Below are 26,458 nucleotides of genomic sequence, written 5' to 3'. Positions count from 1 at the left end.
GAGAGAGAGAGAGAGAGAGAGAGAGAGAGGGAGAGGGAGGGGGAGAGGGGGGAACTCACATCACAGTGGAGTCAGCTGTCTTAACCGTGGCTTGTGTACTGCACACATACCAGCTTCATCACTGTGTCTGTCACACGACTCTGTTCCCCTTTAGGGCTTGAACTGATGGTAAAACTAATTACATTATTTACTGTCTTTACATTTATTTTGAAAGATGAAGCTCGTGATTATGGTAAGGGGCGTTACATTTCCGACGAGTGCTTGCGGTGTTCGGCCAATCACAATGCACTGGGTCAGCTGGCCAATCAGAGCAGACTGCGCTTGTCGGAAGGAGGGACTTTGTAGAAAACGAAGCGTTTGAGAGAGGCGGGGCATGGAGGACCTACAATAATGTACAGTATTTTAAAAAATAATGTGTTTTTTGAACATTAAAGCATGTCAACATATTCTGTTACACCAAATACACAAAATAATGATCTTTAAAAAAGCATCATATGACCCCTTTAAGACACTTTAATTAATGCTGTCACATACGACGTAACAAATCTGTTTCAAAGATAAAATTAAATAAATTGCTAATTACTACACTGAAATAAAGATTTAAAGCCTGTACAAATATTAGAAATCGTGAATATACTAAATATTTGGGAATAATGTAAAAAAAATTTTTTTAATAAAATAAAAACTGTGCACATTCATTGATCTATTATAACTTTTATGTAGTTTTGTTCGCTTGGCTGTTTCCAGAAATCCGTCCCCGTGTGCAGATCTTTAATGGCATCCGCAGTTGCCCTCCGCCGCCTGCAGGAGCTTCACCTGGAAAACCTGCAGCACCGCCATGGCGTGCAGCGCGGAAGCCATCTCGCCATCAGATGCATATGCTTTATTGTGCGCAGCGACGGTCTCCTCGATGAGGGGGAGAGTGCACGTACCCGTTGGCCTCATCCACGTGGGAAAAGATGGCCTGTGTAACAGAGTGGACACATGCTGATTGGGGCGCAGACCACGTTTTCACAAGCTGCTCGTGTACGTCGGGGAAGAAGGGGACCGACGCCAGTCAGCTTTCCAGGTGGACCTGGAATACTAGGAGTCGAGCTTATTACTGGCAGGCTCCTCTGGAGGACTCAAGGTAAGCTCCAACTCCTGGACAGTTTTCGACAGAACCCTCATGAGCTCCTTCTAGAGGTCTGGGGGCCCCATGCTGTCCGGCTGATCGGACTCCGATCCTGTCCTGTCCTCTTTCTCCGAGACCGAGATGGACATTGAGTCATCCCCCTCCTCCTGGCCAAAGGACACAAACTCTGCGATGTTGGAAGGAGGACGGAAGCAGACCCCGGGGAAGGAGACCGGGGAACGGGGCGACTGTTGGGGTTGGCGGAGCGGCATGACGATGCTCCCGTCACCGGGAGGGGGAGGGCCCACCAGCAACACGCTGGCGGCAGTGGGCCTCACCCCGAATAGGCCACGAGCCACATGGCACGTGGGCCGGCAGATCCGTGTAATGCCCGCAGTGGTCGTGTTGATCCGGCGGCTCTATTGGTTCCGCGCAGATCTTGCAGAATGTTGCCATAATGAATTCAGCAGGTAAAGAATAAGATTCTGACGCAATTGGCGCGAGCATCGCTTTTTATACTGCCTCACGAGCTCTTCAGTATTTGCATACGATGCATGCTTCGCATCAATTGGCCAGTCAACTGGACTGGCATGAGCCAACAAGACTTCAGGAAAGGTTAGAAGGGAAGGTATTGCCCATAGCGGTAGCACCGCAGTGTCTCGAGACAGCTCGAGAGGGAACATAATATGCAGATTTAGGGGGGGGAAAATCTCACCAAATTCTGACCATTACATCATATGTTAGGCATTACAGGGTTAAAATCCATTTCAGACAATGTAAAAATGTAATTCTTTTTGAAACAATCATGTTTAGTGCTGCTAATTATTAAGGCATTACACACATCAGCTTTACATGCACTAACAAGAAGTTATAGTAGTTATAGTTATTACCATGGCCCAAACTCTTGTTGAATCTTTCATGAACAGTTGAAAATGACTGCAAAGTACCATCTTGACCTATTATAAGAAAAATTAAGATGATTATGCTTGAATATATTTATCTACAATGATTTCCCTTGTCTTCAGTCTTCATAATTGACTTATATGACAGTACCTGCGCTAAGAATGTTTATGCCGCTCTGGTCATTGTGCTGAATTTTTTTTGGTGGGGCACTGTGACCAGTTCGGTGTCTTAGCAGACGTCCGTCCCCTCCGGCTACATCAAAAATCCACACCTAAATCACGATAGCCATTGTTTACTGCCACAATACACATTGGAATTAAATTTAGGGCTGGGAGATAAGTGACATCATATCGAGATTATGATCAAATTTATGTAGATAATGATGAGAAGCACTGGATACTTTTACTCTGTATGGATTAATCTAACAGCAGAAATAAATGTGACAACAGTCAGTTAATGCATGACGCTAATAAGTCTGCATGTTCTGCATGATTCTGACAATCTGTCAAAATAAATGTTCAGTTTAACTTGAAGAAATTATGGCAGAAATATTAATATATTTTAGAATCTATTGTATAATAAAATTTTATTCTAAAAACAATAATAAGAATATTTTCAAGGAATATCTTACAACAAAGTTATTTTTTATTTATTTATACAGTTCTGTTGTGCAGCATTTTATTTGGCAAAAAAATAAAAATGCATATAAAATAATTTTGTAGTAAATTAACTGTTTTATTTTGTTTGTTTGTTTTAAAAGACTGATTCAATTGCTGTTAAAGTTGTATTAATTAATTTTATTAGACACCCTTTTTTATGATAAATGTGTACTGGATCATAAAAGTTCATTTCAAAGGCATCTTACTGTGTGGAGATTAATTGTGAAGAAACTAATTATGTTTACATTCATTTTCAGGGTCTAACAAACATGTGGAAAGCATTTCCTTTCCCATTAATTGTAAATACATATAGTGATAAATATCAATCTCTTATGATATGGAAAAAATATTGTGATAATATATGTGGCCATATCGCCCAACCCTAATTACATCTGAATAATTCACATCATGAAATTCAAGTCTCAGCAAACAATACAAACCCGTATGGCATTGTCTGCTCCGTTAGTGATCAGGAGGGGTTCGTTTTGAAGAAATGTGAGGCCAGCGATGGCTGTTGTATGAGCATCCCGCATCTGACTGACTAGTTTCTTCTCCTCTAAATCCCACAATCCTATGTGTCCGATAGGACTGCCAGATGCCATTATTGGATGTCTGTCTGTCCAAGGACAAGGACAAAGTAAGCGCAATAAAATGGGCCAAAATATATATTATACACTTTGTGAAGCATGGGTAACAACATTACCTGTCCTGAAGGATAAAGCCGTGACCGGACCCCAGTCCTGTTGGAACTTCATCAGCGTTTCATCAAATCTGATATTATGAATGATGATCTGCCCAGATGCTAAACCCACACCCACAACATCTACAGCTGGAGTCTAAAGAGAATAATTTTAACAGAACACACTGCACACTAGTTACCAATGATCTATTAAAGTAGTGATGGTTTATGGGTTATCCACCAACTGACTAGTTGGTTTTAGTCTTAATATTTTCAGAAGCAATGCTGGAAAACAGATCAGGACATCCCTGTAAATGGGATGCAACATGTAGCAGAGAATTTTAGCATCTGATATTTGATATTTCTGTGCAAATTTAATAAATACTCAGAGCTTTCATTTGCTGAATATCTGGTATTACTCTTTGAATAAGACAATTATGAATATGTGCATTTTTTTATGTATACAGGGTTAAGTCGTGGGGAAGTCGTGGCCTAATGGTTAGAGAGTCGGACTTGTAACTCAAAGGTTGCGGGTTCGAGTCTCGTACCGGCAGGAATTGTAGGTGGGGGGAGTGAATGTACAGTGCTCTCTTCCACCTTCAATACCATGACTGAGGTGCCCTTGAGCAAGGCACGGAACCCCCAACTGCTCCCCGGGCGCCACAGCATAAATGGCTGCCCACTGCTCCGGGTGTGTGCTCATGGTGTGTGTGTTCATTGCTGTGTGTGCACTTAGGATGGGTTAAATGCAGAGCACTAATTCCTAGTATGGGTAACCATACTTGGCCACATGTCATGTCACTTTCACTTCAAGAATAAAGCAGAATAAATAAAGAAAGTAATGAGACCAACTTGTTGAAGAACAGTAACAGCAGATGCCCATCCAGGAAATGTAAACAGGAGTTTGCTGTAAGAAAAGTAAGAAAAGCAGAATTCTGTTTCAATTTCTGATTATTAAATAACATTTACTGCATAATTAAAGTTAAATCTCAAAATGTCAATCAAGAAATGTTCAGGGCTGCATTTCCCAAAAGCATTGTAAGCTTAAGTACATCGTAGACCCATTGAAACCAACAGAGCTACGATCAACTTAGGCTTACTATGCTTTTGGGAAACGCAGCCCAGGTCATTTTTTTACCCAAACTTTCACCCAAGTTATATTTCTTAATGTCAATGATTGATATATTGGCAAATAGAAAATATGATGATGATTAAGATGATTTAACATTCTCATTATTATCATGTGGAAAAAATATAAATTATGTCAAACTTATATTTACATTTATTTACATAAAAAACAGAACATTACAATTTAACATTACTCATTATATTAGGGCTGCACGATATTGGAAAAAACTCACATTGCGCTATTTTATTTTTCAGCGATATATATATTGCGATATAAAAAAAATCAGATGACTTCAATAGCTCTATTTGGGAAAAAAAAATCAATGATTGGGGTTATTTTTTTAGGCGAGTAAATCAGCATAGGAAATAAACAAATTACAAGCATAGATAAATAACAGAACAAAGATACAAATGAAATAAGCAGTGTTTTATATTTTTTAGGTAAGTCTAACAGTATCCAGGTACAGAAAATTGAATAATCAAATGTAAAATAACACTGCATAGTTTTCACAATAAATTAAATCTAACAAATCTGTGTTAAAGCTACAAAAGTGATTTTTCTTTGTGTTTTGTTGTTTGATTAACGTTCATGACAGAGAAAGCAACAGGAACACTAAACTGCTGTGAACCAATATACTGTTACACATCCATTTTCTTTCTCAATTGTTTACCTTCACCTAAGCCATTAAGCATCTGTGTTTACAAGGATACTTGCAGAGCACAGTATTTCAGGCACAAATAGACACAGAAGTGAATGGAATTCAGTGTTCACGTGCCTCTGCGTGGCTCTCACTGTGTCTACACCGGACGCAAGTGGCGCAGCACGACAAAATACAATAGAACCCATTATAATCAGTGATGCTGTGTGACTGACTACACTGGATTGCGCGCGACACGACAAATCCCCGACAGTAAACTGATGCTGCGTTCTCTTTATGACGTACTGACACAAAGTTCAAATGATATGTAACGGTCGCTTTGTCGCGTCTAGTGTATACAGACTTTGGGGCCGTTCACATGTCGCGCCTAAAACGCGTCGAAAACGCCATACATTTTTACATTTTTGAATGGAATGTAAGTTGGATGTCATGTTTTGGTGAGATTACGCCTTCAAATCTTCATACCATTATTCCATGATTTAACTGTATATACACAAACTTTAAATGTTATGGAAGTCACAGTACATTCAGAATCCATAAGAAGAGCATACTTCGATTTGATGTTCCATAACTGAAGACTTCCTTGACTGCTTCCAAACAGGATTTTGTTCAGGTAGGTGCTCGGATGCATCAGAGCAGAGACTTCAAATGATGCTTTGTCATATGAAATCTGCAGGTATGTGTCTGCAGTGAGATTGACGGAATATATTACATACACTGTGAAGATATCCTTGATTCTGCTGCAAGAAATTAATGTAAACCTAGCAAAAACAATTAAAAAAAACAACCCTCAGACTCCACATCCCAAATAATGACAGCATTGTCCTTGTCAACAGAAATCAGATGATCTCCGAAAGGCAACAGTAAGTGCACATCAGCTTGATGGCCTGTGTATGTGTGAACAACCTGGATGAAAGAGACAAAAACATATATTATTACATCTAACTAATTCTTATTTAATCTAAGTCTTTTTAGTGTTATGCATCTTTAAAAGTACAGTACATCTCTAACTGTGGACACTTTACCTCTTTGTTTTTTGCAAAAGCAGAGATAAGTTTTCCATATGCGGCATAGACAAGCATACGATCTGCTGCCAGGGATGAAATGTCTTCTGGGAGGGCATTACCTGTACGAGTGGTTATTACAACTGTTTTAATCAAATGCATAAGGAAATTATAATTGTTTGATCGTGGATTTGCAGAAAGTGTACTGTAATCACTGTAACATAAATGCACGGAATCCTACTTACTGACTGCAACGATTCCAAGTTTCTTTACCTGACAGAAAAAAAGATGGGTTCATTTTATACTGCACTCAAATAATTAAGAATTACAGCTACTAGTACGAAGCACATAATCAAATTTTCAGGGTTTCTACAGATATGAACAAGTGAAATTTAAGACTTTTTAAGACCTTTTTAATACCACCTTATATGAAATTTAAGACCTAAACATGTAATGGAAATACACATTATATTACATACACATATGTAATATTTAATGCGTTTAATGTAAAAAGAAAAAAAGTTAATTGCTGTCATAAATTATATTTATTACTACGATATACAGAGAACTTTTCATATCAGCAGACAATATTCCACACAAAATATCCCCACAAAAGTGCATCACCGAGATTTTTGGTGGTGCAATCAATTATTCTGAAGCAATATTTTCATCAGTGTTCTATCAGCTTTTACATACTTAAATCTGCATATTTTTATTTACCTTTATAAAGGCCTATTTTTTTTTTACTTTTTAAATCTACAGGTGCATCTCAATAAATTAGAATGTCGTGGAAAAGTTCATTTATTTCAGTAATTCAACTCAAATTGTGGAACTCGTGTATTAAATCAATTCAGTGCACACAGACTGAAGTAGTTTAAGTCTTTGGTTCATTTAATTGTGATGATTGTGGCTCACATTTAACAAAAACCCACCAATTCACTATCTCAACAAATTAGAATATGGTGACATGCCAATCAGCTAATCAACTCAAAACACCTGCAAAGGTTTCCTGAGCCTTCAAAATGGTCTCTCAGTATGGTTCACTAGGCTACACAATCATGGGGAAGACTGCTGATCTGACAGTTGTCCAGAAGACAATCATTGACACCCTTCACAAGGAGGGTAAGCCACAAACATTAATTGCCAAAGAAGCTGGCTGTTCACAGAGTGCTGTATCCAAGCATGTTAACAGAAAGTTGAGTGGAAGGAAAAAGTGTGGAAGAAAAAGATGCACAACCAACCGAGAGAACCGCAGCCTTATGAGGATTGTCAAGCAAAATCGATTCAAGAATTTGAGTGAACTTCACAAGGAATGGACTGAGGCTGGGGTCAAGGCATCAAGAGCCACCACACACAGACGTGTCAAGGAATTTGGCTACAGTTGTCGTATTCCTCTTGTTAAGCCACTCCTGAACCACAGACAACGTCAGAGGCGTCTTACTGGACTGGAGAAACTAGCTAGAAGTCTGGTGATCAGCTAGCTGTAGCTCGACCTATAATTATTATTATCATTGAGAACATTATATACGCAAAGTAGTTCGACCTGTATTCTGCTAACGTTACTGCGATTCTGTCTGATGATGCAGTAAGGAGGAAAAAAAATCTTCGGTCTGTCCAATGATTGTAAACAGTCATTAGGTCTGTGAGACTGAAGATATTTCAATGGTAATGTGACCAAAAATATTTAAAACCCATCAAATCTGAATTTAAGACATTTTAAGACTTTTTAAAGGTGCCATAGAATGCATTGATACAATATTTTAAATTGTTCTCTGATATCTACATAGAAGGTTTGTGGCTTAGGTAAGAAATCTCCAGAAACGGTTTTACATGTCCATTTACAACCCTAGGATTTGTCCCTAGAATGAAATGGTCTGTTTTTACCTTATTTGGAAGGGTCATGAATAATAATGTTGAGCACTGCTCTGATTGGCTGTTTCACAGTGCGGCTCAATGTTGAGCTCTGCTCTGATTGGCTGTTTCACAGTGCGGCTCATTTCAGTAGCTCACACAGCAGGAAGGAACACAGGGAAAATATATATTTCAATACGGTCTCTTGCAGTTATATCATTGAGTAATTATACTGTATATAATTTGCGGGCATCAGGGAGCCGCTATGAATATGCGGGGATGCACGATTGCTTTTCACTTTCACTTTCGAGATTTGTGATCGCACGTGCTGTGTAAACTACAGCGGCAGTACTTACTCCTCATTCTTTCTTGTAGCAATTCCCTCTCAGTCACACACCTGACTGAAAGGCTCATTATGCAGCTCATTATGCAGGCCTTTGTCTTCTCAGGTGTGAATCACAGCATTATCCATGACCATTCACGCCCCCTCGCATTTTCCTTTTCTACACAAAATGTGTCTTAGAAAATTTAAATCAACATATTGTTTTCAGTGAGTGAGTAAACAAGATGATTTTCACATCATTCTGAAGCAAAAACTCTAGACTTCAAGATCCAGTTCTCAAAAGTCTTGTGAACAAATGTTCTGTATGTGTTTTCAACCCTCTACATTGCGAGTAAATCACTCGCATATGTGACTAAATCTTCACTCTGGGCGACTAAATGATGTCTAATATTAGCCAATTGCTAATAAATTCTCAGATTTTACTCGCCAGTGTGTGAGTTGGAGGCTAAGTATAAGTTTAGCGCGGATATATTTTCACTCGCCTAACACTCTGACTGAGCGCTTCAGAGTTTCACTCTCCGTCAAGCGATCTGTGCTGTATTTCAGTTCATCTGAATGGATGTGCAGCGCACCTGTATTGAACGTACCGTAAACTCTAGTGTGAACTCTTTGTTTCACACACACGCAGCGAGAGAGGGAGAGAGAGAATTGACGCGCTACCTATGCGCGCTACATGTAAACGATATTCTTTGTTGTATTTTACTGTCAAAATAACAGAGTTCCTTTGGAATTCTTCTGCTTTTAAGAACTACCGCTTTCTCCGCTAGTGGGCTGAACTAATGCGCAAACGCCAATCTCATTGGCTGGTGCTCACCTATTATCATCCCTGTTTTGATTTCAGCAAATCAGTTCGAGCGAACGCACACAACCTGATTAATATTCATGAATCCAGTAGCTCATTAATCCTTGGTGCGTTTTATATTGTTCTTATTAGTAGAATTCGTATCATTATCATCTAATCAGTATTTTTGTTAGTTTTTCCCCAATTTTTTTTTTTTACAGCAACACTGAATGACCAAAAAAGCACCAGCACCAGTCCGAAGTTCAGTTAAAATGACTAATATGCATTCATACATGGTTATCAAGTTTTAATTCTAATTACAAAAGTTCTATCATTAAATAACATTGATTATCATATTATAATGCTTGACTGACTGATGTTAAGAGTGTACTTTCAGATATTTATAAAACTTTGCCATTTCACAAACATATATACATATATATTGTAGCATTTGGACCAATCAGACACACAACTTTTTGTTATATTTAACAAATAATATCTAACTCCCCCTCACCTAACCAAATGGCAAATTACGAGGGTCTATGGACCCTTCCCCCCGAAATGCACCTAACACCTCAGAAAGGCAGAACAGGCCTCTGGTTCCATGGTAACCAATGCTGATATCACTGGTTTTATGGCTTAAAGGAATGCAGGCAGACAAACTCCCTCATTTTCCTCAGAAGAAAGACACACAATGCCCAGAGAAATGGACTGTTCTCAAATTAATTCATAGGAAAACCTTTCTAGCTTCTGTCATGAAAACAAATTCCTCGTATGTGTAAACATACCTGGCAATAAAACTCATTCTGATTCTGATTCTGATCAGTCTGGCGAGTAAACAAAAAAAATGTACTAGCCAATGGCGATTCAATTGCCAAGGTGTTCGTAGAGGGCTGGATTTATAACGTTGTTTTCTCAAAAACACAATCACATACATACATGCTGCCCACATATTATTGTAGCCCAGTTTGTGCTGATTATGGTGCTACTAAACTTAGCCATTAAAATGTTTATAAGCAACTGAAAAAAGCACAAATGTCAGGGCATGTCAAAACTTCTCCAGGGCCCCAAAACACCCTCGGACCCCAGAGGGTTAAGGCCTTTTATTAGGAAAACGTTATTTAAGACATTAAGACTTTTTAAGGACCCGCGGACACCCTGAATTTTAACACCTCCATATTTTGTCTACCCAAAAATTAAAATTATGTCATTAATTACTTACTCTCATGTAATTCCAATCCTGTAAGACCTCCGTTCATCTACGAAACACAAATTAAGATATAAACAAATCTGAGAGCTCTCAGACCCTCCATAGACAGCAAGGTTACTACCATGATCAAGGTCCAGAAATGTAGCAAAGACATCAGAAAAACAGTCCATGTGACATCAGGGGTTCAACCGTAATTTTACAAAGCTACAAAAATATGTTAGGTGCGCAAAGAAAACAAAAATAATGACTTTATTCAGCAATTCTCCTCCTCATCTCTTATGCTGTGGTGCGCTGCCATTGCGGAGAGAGTATCATGACTAGGGATGGGCATGATTAATCTACGATCGATAATTGATCGTTAAGAATTTCGTCGATCACGTTAATTTGTTATCGATTAATCTAATGCATTTTTTAAAATCTAATGCAGGTTGCGTTGCGTAGTGTGAGTCTTGACGCAATTAAATGAATTTCACTGTGTGGCAGCAATTAAACATTTTACCACCAGGGTGCAATATTTGACACCATACTCGGTTATCTGTGATCTTCCGTTTTGATTTCAAAAGAATAATCATGAAGAGGTCACGGCGAAGTGTGGCGTGGGACCATTTTGATTTAAAAAGCGAAATAGTTCACTGCAAACATTGCGATGCCGTGTATAAGTACAACACGGCCACGACTCAAATGATGTACCACTTAAACAAAGTGCATCCGTCCCTGGTTAATGTCGGTGGCGGTGCATCCTGCTCTCAGTCTCAACCTAGCATCAAGTCGGCATTAGCACGGACTCGGAGCTGTGATGCACAACGAGCAGAGAAAATTACCCAAGGGATCTGCAAGTTCATTGAGATGGATATTCTGCCCTTAAGTATTGTTGAGGGCAATGGTTTTCGAGAACTGATACATTTATTGGAACCAGCATATCAAATTCCATCACGACGTACCATCACTAGACTGATAGAAACTCACTACGAAGAACGAAAGCAGCAGCTGTTAAAAGAATTGAGCAAAGCTGAGAGAGTTGCTCTAACTACAGACTGCTGGACCGCTTTAACAGCTGAGAGCTACATCACCATAACCTGCCACTACATCAGTGATGACTGGCAAATGAACTCAGCGGTCCTGCTCACAGAAAGCCTGCCAGGTCGGCATACAGCTGACCACCTCGCTGAGAAAATGAATGGCGCTGTAGAGCCGTGGGGACTTAAAGGCCGAGTTATTGCATGCGTTCATGACAACGCGGCCAATATTGTAGCTGCCAACAGTCCCACCAGAGTGCCCTGGATTTCCGTTGCCTGCTTTGCACACACCCTCCAGTTGGCCATAAATGACGGATTTGCACTTTATCTTTATCAGGTAATATCAGCGGCTAGTAAACTCGTTAGCCACTTTAATCACAGCACTACAGCAACCAAAGCGCTGCAAAAGAAACAGGAGCAAATGGGCCTCGCAACTCACCGGCTTACCCAGTCGTGTAAAACACGGTGGAACTCCGTGTGCGAGATGTTTGATCGGCTGGTGGAGCAGCGGTGGGCTGTTGTTGCTGTGCTGGCTTGGATAGTTTTGAGTTACATTTTGACAAAACCTGTCAGATCTAAGTATTATTATGTTTTTTGTTTAAGTTATTGTTTAACATGATTCTTTTTTATTATTATTTTGGAACAAATTAAGTCTCTGTTTAAGAACGCCGGTCGCAGCTGCAGGTTCCACTGCTGTAGAGCACCGCATATGCACACGCATATATGTTCGGTTTGCCTAACTGAACGTAGTTTAACTGTCTGCCACAAGTTGATCTTGTAATAAAGGTCTCATCGAGGAAAAACACGCTGTATTTTTGTATTCATTGCATTTTTGAATTATAAATGTTAAATAATTAATTTTATTATAAAAATATTAATGATTAATCGATAGTCGATCGTTAATTCTCCCGACGATCGACTAAGAAAATTTAATCGAATGCCCATCCCTAATCATGACGCATGCACTTACTTTTCATTGTCTTTGTGCACAAAAAGTATTCTCGAAGCTTCGTAAAATTACGGTTGAACCCCTGATGTCACATGGATTATTTTACTGCTGTTCTTGCTACGTTTCTGGACCTTGATCGTGGTAGTAACCTTGCTGTCTATGGGAGGATCTGAGAGCTCTCGGATTTAATAAAAAATATCTTAATTTGTGTTCCGAAGATGAACGGAGGTCTTACGAGTTTAGAACGACATGAGGGTGAGTAATTAATGACAGAATTTTCATTTTTGAGTGAACTATCTCTTTAATTACTGCACCCTGCCCCCCTCCCATTTTAATTTAAGGGTCCTGTTACAGTGTAATTAAAGAGTAATATTAAATAACAACATGTACTTACAATAGGGTTGAGACTGGTTTAGTTGATTGATAATTTACTGTTACTATAGTATAATATACTATAGTAAATTATTGTAATGCATAAAATTGCACAACATAAAGTGTTAGTTACCAAAGTATGCAAGAAATTTGTCACTTTGAAAACATACATATAACCGGTTTAATTAGAGTTCTTTACTACCAAAAAGTACTATGGTACTTAGAAGAAACTTGGATTTGTGGCTACTATGTGGTGGTACAGTAATGGTATCACACGGCAATACTATGGTAACGTTACTTTCAAAAGTTTGTTGATAAGCTTGTTTACATGTTACTTCCGGGTACTTCCAAGAAAATCATGGTACAGTTCCAAGGTATTACCTTGTTTTTGTACGTGGTATCACGGTACTACTAACGTCTTATATTGAACATTTACATGGTGGTACCATGGTATTCTTGATCTCCATACCATCTCATACCATCACTGTACAATGGTAGCGCCACAGTACTTTTTAAAAATGACACTTTGTTATATACACAGAAATGTACGTAACATATTTACAGTGTATTACTTGGTACGTTGTACGTTCAAGACGTTCAATTGCATCGCGGTAAAGTTGGTTTTATATTGGACATTCGTTAGACATTCGATCTTTTCAAAAGCATTCATTTATATGTAATCGCATAATAGTCATGGATCATGCTGTATCTCGTTCAGATCACATTTAAAAGCATAATATCAAAATTAATAATAATATTATTCGATGATGTAATTGTTTTAAGCATCAGAAGTGTAAAAAGTCCTCACAACAATCCCGGCTTGGGCACGTCAAGTTAGGGAGTGTCTCAAAAGTGCAAAATTCACAATAAACCTGGTTAAATATGTGCATTATTTCATAAAAAACACTAAACACGTGATCCTTTTTCATGTGTAGTTTGTGTTAGCAAATAGACAGTTTTTAACTTTTATATGATTAATGTATCTGTTATAAATATGTAAGTCAACTGAATGTCTTAATGAAATAAATCTATTTAACTTTGTGGTTGTTTTATCTAAAGAGCTCAAATCACCTAAAATGTTTTTATACATAAATGCAGCATATAATACACAACTTAGATTTAAAAATATATATATTGTGCATTTGTTATGAATTTTTGACATTTTCAAATCTATTAAACGTTTTGCTCATGTGATCTGTTGATGTCACACCAATTGTAATATGGTCACACACATCTGCCACGCATCATACATGACTTGTAGGGATGTAACGATTAACCGCGAGCCGGTTGAAAATCGATTCAAATATGTGACGATTCAAATCGGTTGAGATGCTAAACAAATCGCGATTCATTTAGGTGTAGGAGTTTATATGAATGCATGTCTGAGGGGACCTTACTGTCTTTAGAAAAGTTTAGATGGTATTTTTTTTTCATTTTGCCTCTGTATAATGCATATTAAAGTTTATAAGTGCAGCGCTGCTTTGTTTACAGCGGAAACCAAGAAAACGCTTTAAGCGCCACCTGCTGGCAGAGAGTGAATCTGCGTCTTTCAGCTCGTCTGCTGTTTCTGTTTCATGCAGATATTTTTATTTCACAAAACTGAAGTCAAACCATTCTGTTTTTGCTTCAAATTTCGAAAGTGTACAATCTAATTTAGTTTAAAAACTGCTCATGTTGCATGTATGCACAATCTTTGTTTGGATCATGATTTAAATGCAGTGGTTGCCTCTCATTTTAAATGGAAAGAGCACAGACAAAGCCTTATTTTGTTTATATGAAGATATTTATTTTATTTGTGTTACTTATTTATTTGATTTGGGGCTTGTTTTAAAATTTCAATGTAGTTTTGTTATTTACATTTACATTAGATTTAAATTTAGTCATTTAGCAGACGCTTTTGTCCAAAGCGACTAACTAATGAGGACAATAGAAGCAATCAAAACCAACAAAAGACCAATAATTTACAAGTGCTATATTAGTATATTATTATAGTGTTATATTTCAGTTTCACAAAGAAATGTGCAGCATTTTGTCCAAGCAATAATAAAAGGACACATTTAATTTATAATTTGTCTTAAATCTCATTTAGTTAAAAATAAAATAAAATAATCGTGAATCGAATCGTGAAAGCAAAATCGTGAATCGAATCAAATCGTGAGTTGAGTGAATCGTTACATCCCTAATAACTTGGATTTTGGAAATATGATTTTGTGCATTTTTAATGCTTTTTTTTAAATATACAAATCAATATAACTTCCTGATCATGTGACCTGATGACATCACAAATGGTCTGCTTTGTTCACACACATTTCCTTTCCATCATACATGAGTCAGATTGCGTAAATAACAATGTGTATTTTTAATGAATTTTTCCATCATACAAATCTATTAAACTTCCTGGTCATGGGACCTGAAGATGTCACACCAGTTGTAAGATATTCACTCAATCCTGACACACATCATACATTGGACTTGGATTTTGGAAATATGATTTTGTGAATTTTTTAAATATTAACACCTATATAACTTCCATATGAACTTTTTTCCAACTAGTGGTTTAAGTTTTTTATTACTGTGTAATTATAGCATGAAAATCCCAATCAAACCTTTTTTATAAGCAAATGTTGTTAGCTTGGTCCCCCATTTTTAAACACAATTTTACACCTCTTATCTAATCTGTAAAAATAATCTACTGTATAAACACAATTCTCTTTTCCTTGATAATTGGTTTAAAACTGGTATTATTTTTGTGTCTTAACTTTTCAATCAAAATGGTTCAATCTGTAATTATTCCAAGTTCTTAGATAAGCATGAAACTCCTGCAGCAGTCCTGCTAGTCCAAAAGAGTTTGCAGTGCACATGGAGTTCTCATGCTTTTTAGAGCTCTTTGTTTTCCAAACTCTTGTCACTCAGTGGATCTATGTAAAACAGTTGTGGGTAAACAGTGCCATCTAAATTAAAAAAAAAAACAACAATAAGAAAATTAGAATTTTGTTTCAATAGTTTTTATGTAATCTCTTACTGGAATAGTTTGGAAGAAAGTTTGGTTATTAACTCACAAATACCTGACAACTAAACAAATGTGAGAAGTTACATTTAATTGGATTCATAAATTCTATCCAGATAAGTGCTCTCTTAAAATACTTAAGAATGATGTTAATACCAACTGTTCTTTCTGTTTCGAGAACCCTGAAACCTCTTTTCATTTATTTTGGAATTGCTCTCACACAATGACATTTTGTTGTGACATTCTTGATTTGACGTTGATCCTAATTTTGAATTTATATATGGAAATGTAATTTTTGGTTTTCTTGATTGTGAAAAGGAGTGTTATTTATTTCATAAACCTTATTTTCCTGTTAGCTAAATATCAAATATATATACATTTTTATTCAAACCTGAAATGGAAATGTGTTTTAATTTTTAAAAGGTGATTTTTTATTGTTGTCCTGACACACATCATTCACAAACTGGACTTTGGAAATAGGATTTCATGTATTTTTGGCAAAATTTTCAAATATTCAAAATAACTTCCCCGATCATGTGACCTCATGTTGCCACATCCACTGTATTATATTCACACATTGTATATTCATATTTTTTCTTTTGAAAATATATTTGCTTATTATTGAAAACTTTTTTTTTTTACTACTTGGTCATGTGACCTGATATTGTCACACAATGCTGGTTTATATTCACAAACATTTCTCATACAAAAATATTTTCATTGCTATATTATTTGTATATCAAACATTTATTTAAGTAGTACTATAGTAATTTTTGGTAAAGTCCTTGTGTAATTTGGTGGGTCCAGGCCTCAATGGCATTTTCTGAGAAATGCATAAAATAGGAATTTTATGTAGAAAATGTAAGAACAATCATAATTTGGTTAGGTTTTATTTTTAGAAGAGTGGAGAGTATGTTAGAACAACAGTGGGAGAACAAAATCAGGACATGATTCCAATCAGTCTTGAACCTGGGTCCCCACAAGCCAACGGGCCTCAGATGTCCTAAACTAGTGCATAGTCCACTGTTCCGTTCATTCTTGTCTGTAAGGGCAGTTTAAAAATGGTTTATTCCTGTGAATGCACAACAGCATGAATTAAGGCCAAACCTAGTACTATTGATGCTTGGCAGTGTTTTTTTTTCCTTTCTAAAATACTGGATTATATAAAAGAATAATTGTTTTTTCCCCCTTCTCTCTCTTATTGGAATATGTAAATTGATTAAATGTCTGTTGTTGTTTTTTCTGTGTGTTTTATCCCGAATGGATGTTATGATGTTATATGTAAAAGATAATAAAAAGTTGATCACAAAATAAATTGTCTATTAATAATTGAAAATGGAATTTAGAATGTTCAGCAGTGCCATATTTTTGTTTGTGTGAGGGAACATAAGTTTTATAGACCCTACATTCATGTCCACATCAGGTGAAATTTGAACATTTTTGCAGATATATTTTCTGCAATTCTCCAGCTGTGATCCTTGGAGAGTCTTTGGCCACTCAAACTCTCCTCCTCACAATGCATTAGGACGATATAGACACACGTCCTCTTCCAGGCAGATTCATAACATTTTCTGTTGATTGGAACTTCTCAATTATTGCCCTGATGGTGGAAATGGGAATTTTCAATGCTTTAGCTGTTTTCTTACAGCCACTTTCTATTTTGTGAAGCTCAACAACTTTGTTCTGCACTCTATTCTTTGGTTATTCTCAATGTGATGGATGATTAAGAGATTTGGGCCTTTGTGTTTTCTCATATTTATAATCCTGTGAAATAGGAAGCCATAGATGGATCATTTCATGCTCCTAGTCACCCTGGTGTGCTAAAAAAAAAAGCAAATATGAATGGGAATGTACTTCAGAGATATTTTACTCATCATTTCTAGGGATGTCACTAATCGTGGCCAACGTGTATTTGAGAAGAAAAAAAAACATTTCATTATGAGATTTCCTCCTATTTTTAATTGTTTTACTTAAATGAAAGGTTAGGTTTTTGTGATTTTTTTTTACCAAGGGTGTCAATAATTCTGCCCATGACTGTATATGGTTTTAAACAGTCTATGGTATATACACACACACAAATTCTAATATATATTTAAAAATTTGATACGTTTTGAAATGTTTGAGACAAATTTCCACAAACAACTGCATGAGAGGTGTTCGACCAATATTTATGAATATAATACAGTGGGTGTGGCAATGGTCACATGACAAGGAAGTTATATAGATTTTAATATTTCAAAAATTCACCAAAAATACACAAAATCATATTTCCAAAATCCAAGTCATGTATGATCAGGATTGAGTGAAGATCTTACAACTGGCGTGACATCATCAGGTCACATGACCAGGCAGTTTAAAAGATTTGTATGACGGAAAAATTCATTAAAATTAGACCTATTGTTATTTTCGCAATCCGACTCATGTATGATGGAAACGAAATGCGTGCGAACAAAGTAGAGCAGTTGTGATGTCATCAGGTCACATGACCAGGAAGTTTAATAGATTTGCATGACGGAAAAATTCATTTAAAATACGAACAGAGTCATGTATGATGAAAAGAAAATACGTGTGACCAGCAGCTTTATATAGCTGTATATAAATAAACAATTTACGTTACAATTACATTTATCGTCAGGGCATATGATCAGGAAATTTGTGTACATATGATGTTACACAACCAAGCAAAAAGGTTTGGTGGCATTGTGGTAGAGCGTTTGCCAGTGAACAGGACACGTCACAAGGACCCGAGTTTGATTCCTAATTATGTCAGGTTGATGTAGAATTTATTTAATCTCTCCCACTCATTTTCCTATTTACAGTGTCCTATAAAATAAATGTTGCCAATAAAAAAAGATGTTCATAAACATAGCTATATAACGTGTGACGTGAATTCATTGCTGATGGTCTTGTATGTGGTTAAGACGCTAAATAAATATGATTTTTTCTTTTTGTTCGCTGCCATAAGTTTATGTGGTTTTCGTTCCAAAACAGTTTTCGTTCATATGTTTAATACTACAATTTTTTGAGTTTTAAAGTTTTAGAGCCGGAGAGACACTTTTTTTTATCTGTTCACACTTTAGAGACGCTCCCTAACTTTCCAAGCCGAATGTCAAAGGAATGTCCAATATAAAATCAACTTTACCGCAATTTCAATTGCACGTCCAAAAAACAGATGGTATGCTACTAACGTTACTTTTTGTTAAGTTAGGTAAGTTACCATGGTTTTCAAATGTTTCTCTCAAGTTCTTCTCTGTTCATTTATTCTGCACTTACATTATATGTGTGGAAGCACTGTCCGACTGCAGTGAGCACATAGAACTCTCTGTGTTTCTTATGGAAGCGAAGCACGTGCGCCAGATGATTAGAGTAAAGTCCCAGCGCCCTGAATCCAGAGAAGACCGCGCTTCCTTTCTTTCCCGCAGACATACTGCTCGCGTATTTCCACCAGTGGAATCTTAAATTTCACTGGCTGTAAACAGAATCCTGATAAATGTCTAATACCGTTTCCTCCACATTTCTGTATCACTAGTCGCTGTTGCCAAACAGTGTTACACTAAACACGGTTCGTGTAGAAACTCTCTACAGTACGTTAGGTTCCTACAAACGTATACTTTTTTAGGTTGACAAACCAAAAGCTTATATGTGCTTTGCCGAGCTTCATACTTACAACATTAGTTGTACTACTGTCAAGTGTTTTTTTTTTTCTCTTTTCTTTGTTGAAAGAAGCCGTTTTTTATTTAATTTAAAAGCATTATCTTTTGTCAAACTTTGTATTTGTACACACACACACTTGTCTGGTCAGCTATCCTTGTGGGGTCTCTCCATAGGCGTAATGTTTTTTATACTGTACAGACCGTATATTCTATTGCCCTACACCAACCCTACCCCTAAACCTACCCCTAACAGGAAACTTTCTGCATTTTTAGATTTTCAAAAAACGTAAATCTGTATGATTTATAAGCTTTTGTACCCATGGGGACCACGATTTAGGTCCCCACCGTGACACGAGTCCCCATGAGTCTGTGTGTAGTCAGGTTTAAATCCCCACCAGGATATATAATCCAGTACACACACACACACACACAGAGTCTGTTAATATAAAATTAAAAAATATATGAAAAAATAAACAGTGACACAGTGCATTTACCCAAAGACAAAATATATTAAATATATAATTGTTTAACAAATATTTGAAAATAAAACATTCATGCTGTGTACATTGTACAATCATCCATCAATACATTCAGTTTCCAAACTGCTTGTCATATATGATGTATTAAATATAGCCAACAATCAGCTTAGACTTTTTAGATTAGAGTAACAGCTTTAAACATATTTGTGAGTGGCTTTACTTATAAAGTCCTTAAATCCTTTGAAATAAATCCACACCAGCATATCAGGAAGGATTTCCTAGAGCATTTCGGTTTCTGTAGGGGAGGTTTATAGGCACACTTCCTCTAAAAAGAAAATTGCATGCATGTCATTTCTTGACAATTACAATGCTACACTGTAATAACAGCATTGGTCAAATATATAAATGTACATAAATGAAATGATTTTATTCTGAATGTTAATATTGTAATGTGACACATTTGTTCTTACACTGCTTTCTCTTATCATCTGTTGTATTTCCTGCAACTCCCAACAGCTTCCAGTTAGAGTCCAGCTAAAGATGCATGAAACATTTTTTCTTGTGTGCCTCTGGATAACAAAAGGTAAAAGCAATGTAAGCAATATTATAATTTATTTTGTTCTATTGTTCTTTTTTCCACAATATTTAAAAACTGGGGGGAAAAAATATAGGCAATATTACAATTTCTGTTCTCTCTTTCCATTTATTTATTTATTATTTTGAAAAAAAAAAGAATGTCAACTGGTAAATGACTTACTATTTTCGCACAAGATTCATATTTCTGGCAGGGGAAAAAAGCATATTAGGTTTAACCAGGTCAGTAAACAAAAATTAAAAATATATTAAACATTAAAATTGTTTGCATTACAAATATTAAAATGACCAGCATAACAACATACCTCCACATGAGGTTTTATTAGGTAACGGGAATCATTTTGAATAGTCCGAAGGCATTCTATCTCTTGATTTGACCTGACGAAGTGTAATGTGAGAGCTACAAGCAACAACTCTGTGAAAAAAAAATGTTGAAGAGATGAGAAACAACATGACAACACATGCTCAGTAGAATAATGCGAGGGAAATAGATCTTACCATAAAGCTTTCTGCTGTCCATCTTCAAACACTATTGCAAATCACAAAAGACACCTCTTTTTATATCCCAAACTGACTAAGTTTTACCTCAAGTAAGATTATGTGTGACAGATAAATGCTTACACGACTTATTATACACGATGACTCAAATCACATTGCCTGTCTTCACCCCACATGTTTTCGTAGGAATTCCACAGATGTGACCGAATCATGCAGAAACTAAGCAGGTGAATGTATGGATATTTTTAATACAGTTTATATCAATTCTAAGAATTTACTCATGAACAAATATTGCAATGCAGAATTTCTATGTTGTATTTGTTGTGGTGTTTCAAATCAGGTTTGATAAAGATCACTATTGCTGTCCCACAAAATCAGATAAGAGTTGATACAATCTCATCAAACCTTTGTATAAGAACCAAAAAAACATCACATTTTTAAATGTGTGTTAAATTGCAACTCATGTGGGAAACTCTGGCCCAAATGTTTGATGGCAGGTTCCCACTACTGTGAAAAATCCCAGTCGGTAGATCAGTAGATCTTTCGGAACACTAGTTAACAGCCAGCATGTATAGATATAGGGTACACACTCTCAGAAAAAACAGTTACAAAAGCTGTCACTAGTGGGACCTTTCAAAAGAAAATACCGTACCCCTAAAGATTACATATAAGTACCTTAAAAGAGGTACATATTTACATCGTGTGCATATTAGTACCTAAATGGTACATAGTTGTACTTTTTGACAAAAGGTATCCCAGTGTAAAGCAATTGTACTGTTCAAAACCTTGATTTTTATAATATTTTTTTTTATGTTTTTGAAAGGAGGGTCTTACGCTCTACCAAAAGTACCCCAAACTTATGGTGTAGATTTTACTGAACATGTAATCAATCTGATGTATCACCTGGGTCGGCCCTAAAATCATGCTTGTACAATTGTGTCCTGAGATCTGTGTGACTAAAAATCATTAGTGTTTATAGACAACTTCCAAAATTGACTTGATTTTAAAATGTATAATTAAAAATCTCCTCTTTTTATACTTTCATGTAGGCTAAATAACTTCAATCAAATGGCATAATTCCTACAGCAAATTCAAAAAATTAAACCAAAACCAGATTTATCTGAAAATACGTAAAACATTGATGCTGTGTGTATTTTACCATTCATCCATCCATTTTCCAAACTGCTTGTCCTGTATGGGTAATATATTATTAATAAGTTAATACTAATTACTGAAATGTAATATATTTGTTCTTACACAGCTCTCTTTTCATCTTTTATATATTCTGCAATTTGGAACAGTTTCCAGTTTAGGATGCATGTAAGATTTATTTCATGCATCTGAAAAATAAAATGTATATGCAATATTATAATTTCTATACATACATCTTTAGTTAGTTAGTTATTAGTTTAAGATGTGCAGAGTATGTGTTTATCACAGCTTCTGGAAATAAAGTAAATATTAATATCAATATTTACTTATTCTGGAAAAACAACAACGACTGCATGTGAACCAGCACTTTTTTTATTTGATTTATTTTTAGCAGAACACCCTATAAAAGACTGTTTAATGGCAGGTTTCCATTACTACAACTTACTCCTCATAGTGTGACAACATGCCCCGCTGTGTGTGTTCTGGATCTTTTCCTGGACAATAACGGTGAAAGAAAAAAGTTGGATATAAACTACTGAACTTCGGTGTTCATAAGATTCATAATATTACTGTAAAATAGTAATATTGTAAAATATTCTTCTATTTATTCCTGTGATGGCAAAGCTGAATTTTCAGCAGCCATTATACTGCAGTTTTAAGTGACACAAGATCCTTCTAAAATCATTCTAATATGTTGATTTGGTGCTCAAGAAACATTTTATATTGATATCAATGTTGAAGACAGTTGTGTTGCTTAATATTTTGTGGTGATGCAGTTTCTAAAGATTCTTTAATGAATAGAAAGTTCAAAAGAGAATAATTTATTTGAAAGATAAATCTCTTGTAAAAATATCTTTATGGTCACTTTTGACCATATGTATGCATCCTTGCTATTAATTAGTATAATTTTTTTTTAAAGTGTATAGTCTGCAATATCTAGCCTATTTTTCATCCTTTTTTAAATTTTAACATATTCATGACATAATAACGCAAGGTTCACACAAAACAGATTTTAGACATTTATTTTAAGCATGGTGCCCAATAAATAAGAACTTGATCATTTACTCACCCAAGAACCAGATTAGATCTACACATGCATTATTGTGTACATAATGGCTTCCAATTCAAAGAACTGCATTTTTAATCTCTTATATCATGTTACACCTGACAAATAGAAACATTTTCACTGTTTGAAACACTGGCACAAGTTTCACTAAAGTGCAAATAACAATTTAATGATATAATTTCTTTAAGAACATGGCACAATGTTGCCAAATAAACAATCACATTCACACACCACATTATGAAACTTAGTGGCCATTGACGAAATGGAGAAAACCATACAGGAATATAATGACGCTGATGGATAGTTGGGGGTCACCATAATAACAATTTAAATCCAGTGCAAATGTGAAAGCATATTGACTATTTTGCATAAATGTGTCGTGCAATCAACAAGACAACCTGTGCTTTATGAAACTGACAAATCACAGGAAGAGGTAAAGAGAACCTCAAAATGTCCGCAATAATCAATTCATATTAGGACACATTTTTGGAAAGTCCAACTCAACCAAAAAGGACCTTTCAGTGAATTAGGAAAGAATCTATGTTTTCCGAATCATTCTATTTAAGTGTTTCGCAGCAGCGTTGAGTAGATCATCTTGGTGATCTGCAGAACTGCGGCGTGAAGCGAGTACTGCACCACGATGGAGCCGAAGCCTTTGTAGAAGCCCATGGTGCCCTCCTCACGCCGAATGGAATTAATACAGTCCCTCATTCCTTCATACTGCGTGTTAATTGGCAACACTTCGAAACCCAGGTCAGTGTTGTCGATGATAGTGCGCGTTCCCTGGATATGCAGCCTGTGCAACACCGTTTCCAAAGGAAACAGCAGCACATCTGCGCACAGGCTGGCAGCAAAGCTGGCCATGAGCTCAGGGAAGTATGCATCCAGCATAGACTGGACTGCGTCGGTTTGCGAGTCAGGGGACGAGTGCTTTGGTGAGCCGTTGTTCCGACGCTGCAGCAGGTAAAGAACCAGCCGCTGTATGCTGGAACTGATAACATAGTGGAGGACACCATGGAGAACCGTGGGGAACACCAGGTTCCAGAGGGGAAGGAGACGCTTGCTGTGAGGCACTCCCATCCCCATTACACGCCCGATACCCTCTTTCACACAGTCCAGGATGCCGGGGTTGTCTCGGATTATTTCACTCTGGTGAGAGAACATGAAGACAAAGCAGAAAATGAAGTTGGGCTGGGCGATATAACAACAACAATAAAACAAATCTCAGTATTTTACAGCTTTTTGACAAAATCTCGGGATATTTATGTATATGCTAAAATGGATATATTTAATATAACAATGCATTTATGTATTCACCTAATTTTTTTTTTGCTATGCCAACCAACAGCCAAGAAGAATCTAAGAATTTTAAAAATCTTTTAAAGTTTAATCTAAGAAAATAAAACACAGTTTTAAGTATATTGTTAATTATGTAACTATTTACACTTCTGTTCAACAGTTGTTGTTTTTTTGAAAGATTTTTAAAAGAAACTAATATTAAGCAAGAATGCAAGCTTTTCTATTTCAAATAAACACTGTTCTTTTCTGCTGTTCTCTCTCTGTTAATTCAACTTTCTATTAAACAATCTTGAAAAAATGTCACAGTTTCTACAATAATATTAAGCAGGACAAGGATCATGTGACATTGAAAACTGGAGTAAAGGCTTCTGATAATTCAGCTTTGCCATAACAGGAATAAATTACATTATTATTAGGTTGTAATAATATTTCACAACATTTCGGTGTTTACTGTATTATCAAATAAATGAAGTCTTTGTTTTAAAAAATCTTATCGACCCCATACTTTTGAATGGTGTTGATTTTACTAAACTATCTACACAGTCTCATGCTTGTCTTGTACAAATATATCACGAGATCACCTTGACTAAAAATACATCAGTTTTTATAGACAGCTACCAAAAAAAATGTGTAATGTTTAATTTTTAAAATGTATTATTTAAATGATTATTAATTGATAAAACTCATGTTTATAATCAAATTCTTGTTTTCCAGTAAAATATTTAAACATCCTTAAAACAAGACACATAACCATGAAAAGAAAAACTGCAAAAAATATTATATAGTTTCCACAGAATATATCTTGAATATAAGGGTATTTTGTCTTGTTCTACTAGCAGATATTTTCACTTGTTTTAAACATAAAATTCACTGAATGTATTATTTTTATTCCTCGTTTTTATTTCTGTACACAAAGGCCAAGAATGTGAAAAATAGTCTGTAATGATTTAGGGAAGAAAAAAAACACAATATAAGCCAAAACTATAGTAAATAGAGTTTAAGAATCCCTTACCTGTACAGTCTCTATGAGACTTGCTGAGTAAAACGGCATTGCAACCACATATGTCAAACTGGAAAAAAAACACACACACACAATGATTTCACAAGATCAAACGACTGCACTAAAAGAGATAAGGAGAAGATCGATCATTTAAATGTCAAGCCTATGGAATTCCCTTTCCGTATTCTTCGTGGGACTTTGTTGTATAAACAACAACCTCTATATTAAGCTTAGTCAGAAGCTTATTCAAACAGTTCCCAGATATGAGCAAGGTAAAATTATGACTCATAAAAGAATCAAGAGATAAACAACTTGCAGCTTATAGCATTTTCCAAACATTACCAAAAAATCTAGTAAATTTACGGTACTTCTCTACAAGAAAAGCACTGTTAACTAAATTAGGCAAATGTCTTAACTTACCCTTTGAGTACTAAGTGTCCCACAACTTGTTTAGGGTTCCACTTGTGTGATAACTCCCTGTGAATACACATGACAATGTCAGACAGACATTATTTGCTTCAATAATGGCAGAAAAACATCATGAGAATTGATCAAATAAATTCAAATCATGCAAACTGCACGCTGCCATCATTTATTAAAATTATAGATCTAAATATAGAGGTCATTCCTCCTCTGTGTATTATATGGCTGTAAATCAAAGTGATTAATCTTCAAAGAGGGCCTTTTTAAAGGGCACCTTTCAGCGATTGCTTACATTGTATATGTTTTTTTACCTTGGTAAAGGTGAGCATTCGCTAATGATGCCCTCTGTTCCCAGCGTGACCCCCTGTACCACAAAAGTGCTGCCCATTCCTTTCCATAAAGCCTTTGGACCCTGTGTGTATGTGTGTGTGAGAGAGAGAGGGGGGGATGCTTCAATGGACAAGTGACAAGCAAATATCAAATACAGTACATGTATTAAACTAATTATGGTTTTGAACTAGGGTGGATTAGGGTGAGTTGAAAGGGACTTTGATTCTATATTCTATGTTTTAGTCAATCGGATCACAAGTGGTCAGGTGAGACACATGTCCATTTACAT

The 26,458-nt window shown here is 36.1% G+C and overlaps 2 protein-coding genes across 2 annotated transcripts in view; both read right to left on the bottom strand.

The window, feature by feature from the left end:
* Positions 1-19,244, bottom strand: part of wdr36 (WD repeat domain 36) — a 47,579-nt gene extending 28,335 nt beyond the window's left edge. Inside the window, exons 1-10 of the mRNA XM_016292526.1 lie at positions 18,949-19,244; positions 6,392-6,419; positions 6,168-6,268; positions 5,931-6,048; positions 5,694-5,826; positions 4,208-4,262; positions 3,380-3,512; positions 3,117-3,292; positions 2,168-2,288; positions 2,005-2,070 (exon numbers count right to left, since the gene is read on the bottom strand). Coding sequence (XP_016148012.1) covers positions 2,005-2,070; positions 2,168-2,288; positions 3,117-3,292; positions 3,380-3,512; positions 4,208-4,262; positions 5,694-5,826; positions 5,931-6,048; positions 6,168-6,268; positions 6,392-6,419; positions 18,949-19,101 — 1,084 coding nt within the window. The 5' untranslated portion in view covers positions 19,102-19,244. The remainder of the gene's footprint in view (positions 1-2,004; positions 2,071-2,167; positions 2,289-3,116; positions 3,293-3,379; positions 3,513-4,207; positions 4,263-5,693; positions 5,827-5,930; positions 6,049-6,167; positions 6,269-6,391; positions 6,420-18,948) is intronic.
* A 3,831-nt stretch (positions 19,245-23,075) lies between these two features.
* The window catches only part of LOC107600580 (solute carrier family 25 member 46-like), a 16,355-nt gene continuing 12,972 nt past the window's right edge, over positions 23,076-26,458 (bottom strand). The window contains exons 4-7 of the mRNA XM_016292511.1: positions 26,151-26,324; positions 25,837-25,893; positions 25,429-25,486; positions 23,076-24,266 (exon numbers count right to left, since the gene is read on the bottom strand). Of these exons, the coding sequence (XP_016147997.1) occupies positions 23,679-24,266; positions 25,429-25,486; positions 25,837-25,893; positions 26,151-26,324 (877 nt within the window). The 3' untranslated portion in view covers positions 23,076-23,678. The remainder of the gene's footprint in view (positions 24,267-25,428; positions 25,487-25,836; positions 25,894-26,150; positions 26,325-26,458) is intronic.

The sequence above is a fragment of the Sinocyclocheilus grahami genome, unplaced genomic scaffold (genome assembly GCF_001515645.1).
Source record: "Sinocyclocheilus grahami isolate Dianchi unplaced genomic scaffold, SAMN03320097.WGS_v1.1 scaffold287.1, whole genome shotgun sequence".
In the NCBI taxonomy this organism is placed as follows: Eukaryota; Metazoa; Chordata; class Actinopteri; order Cypriniformes; family Cyprinidae; genus Sinocyclocheilus; species Sinocyclocheilus grahami.
This window is presented reverse-complemented; position numbering and strand designations above follow the sequence as displayed.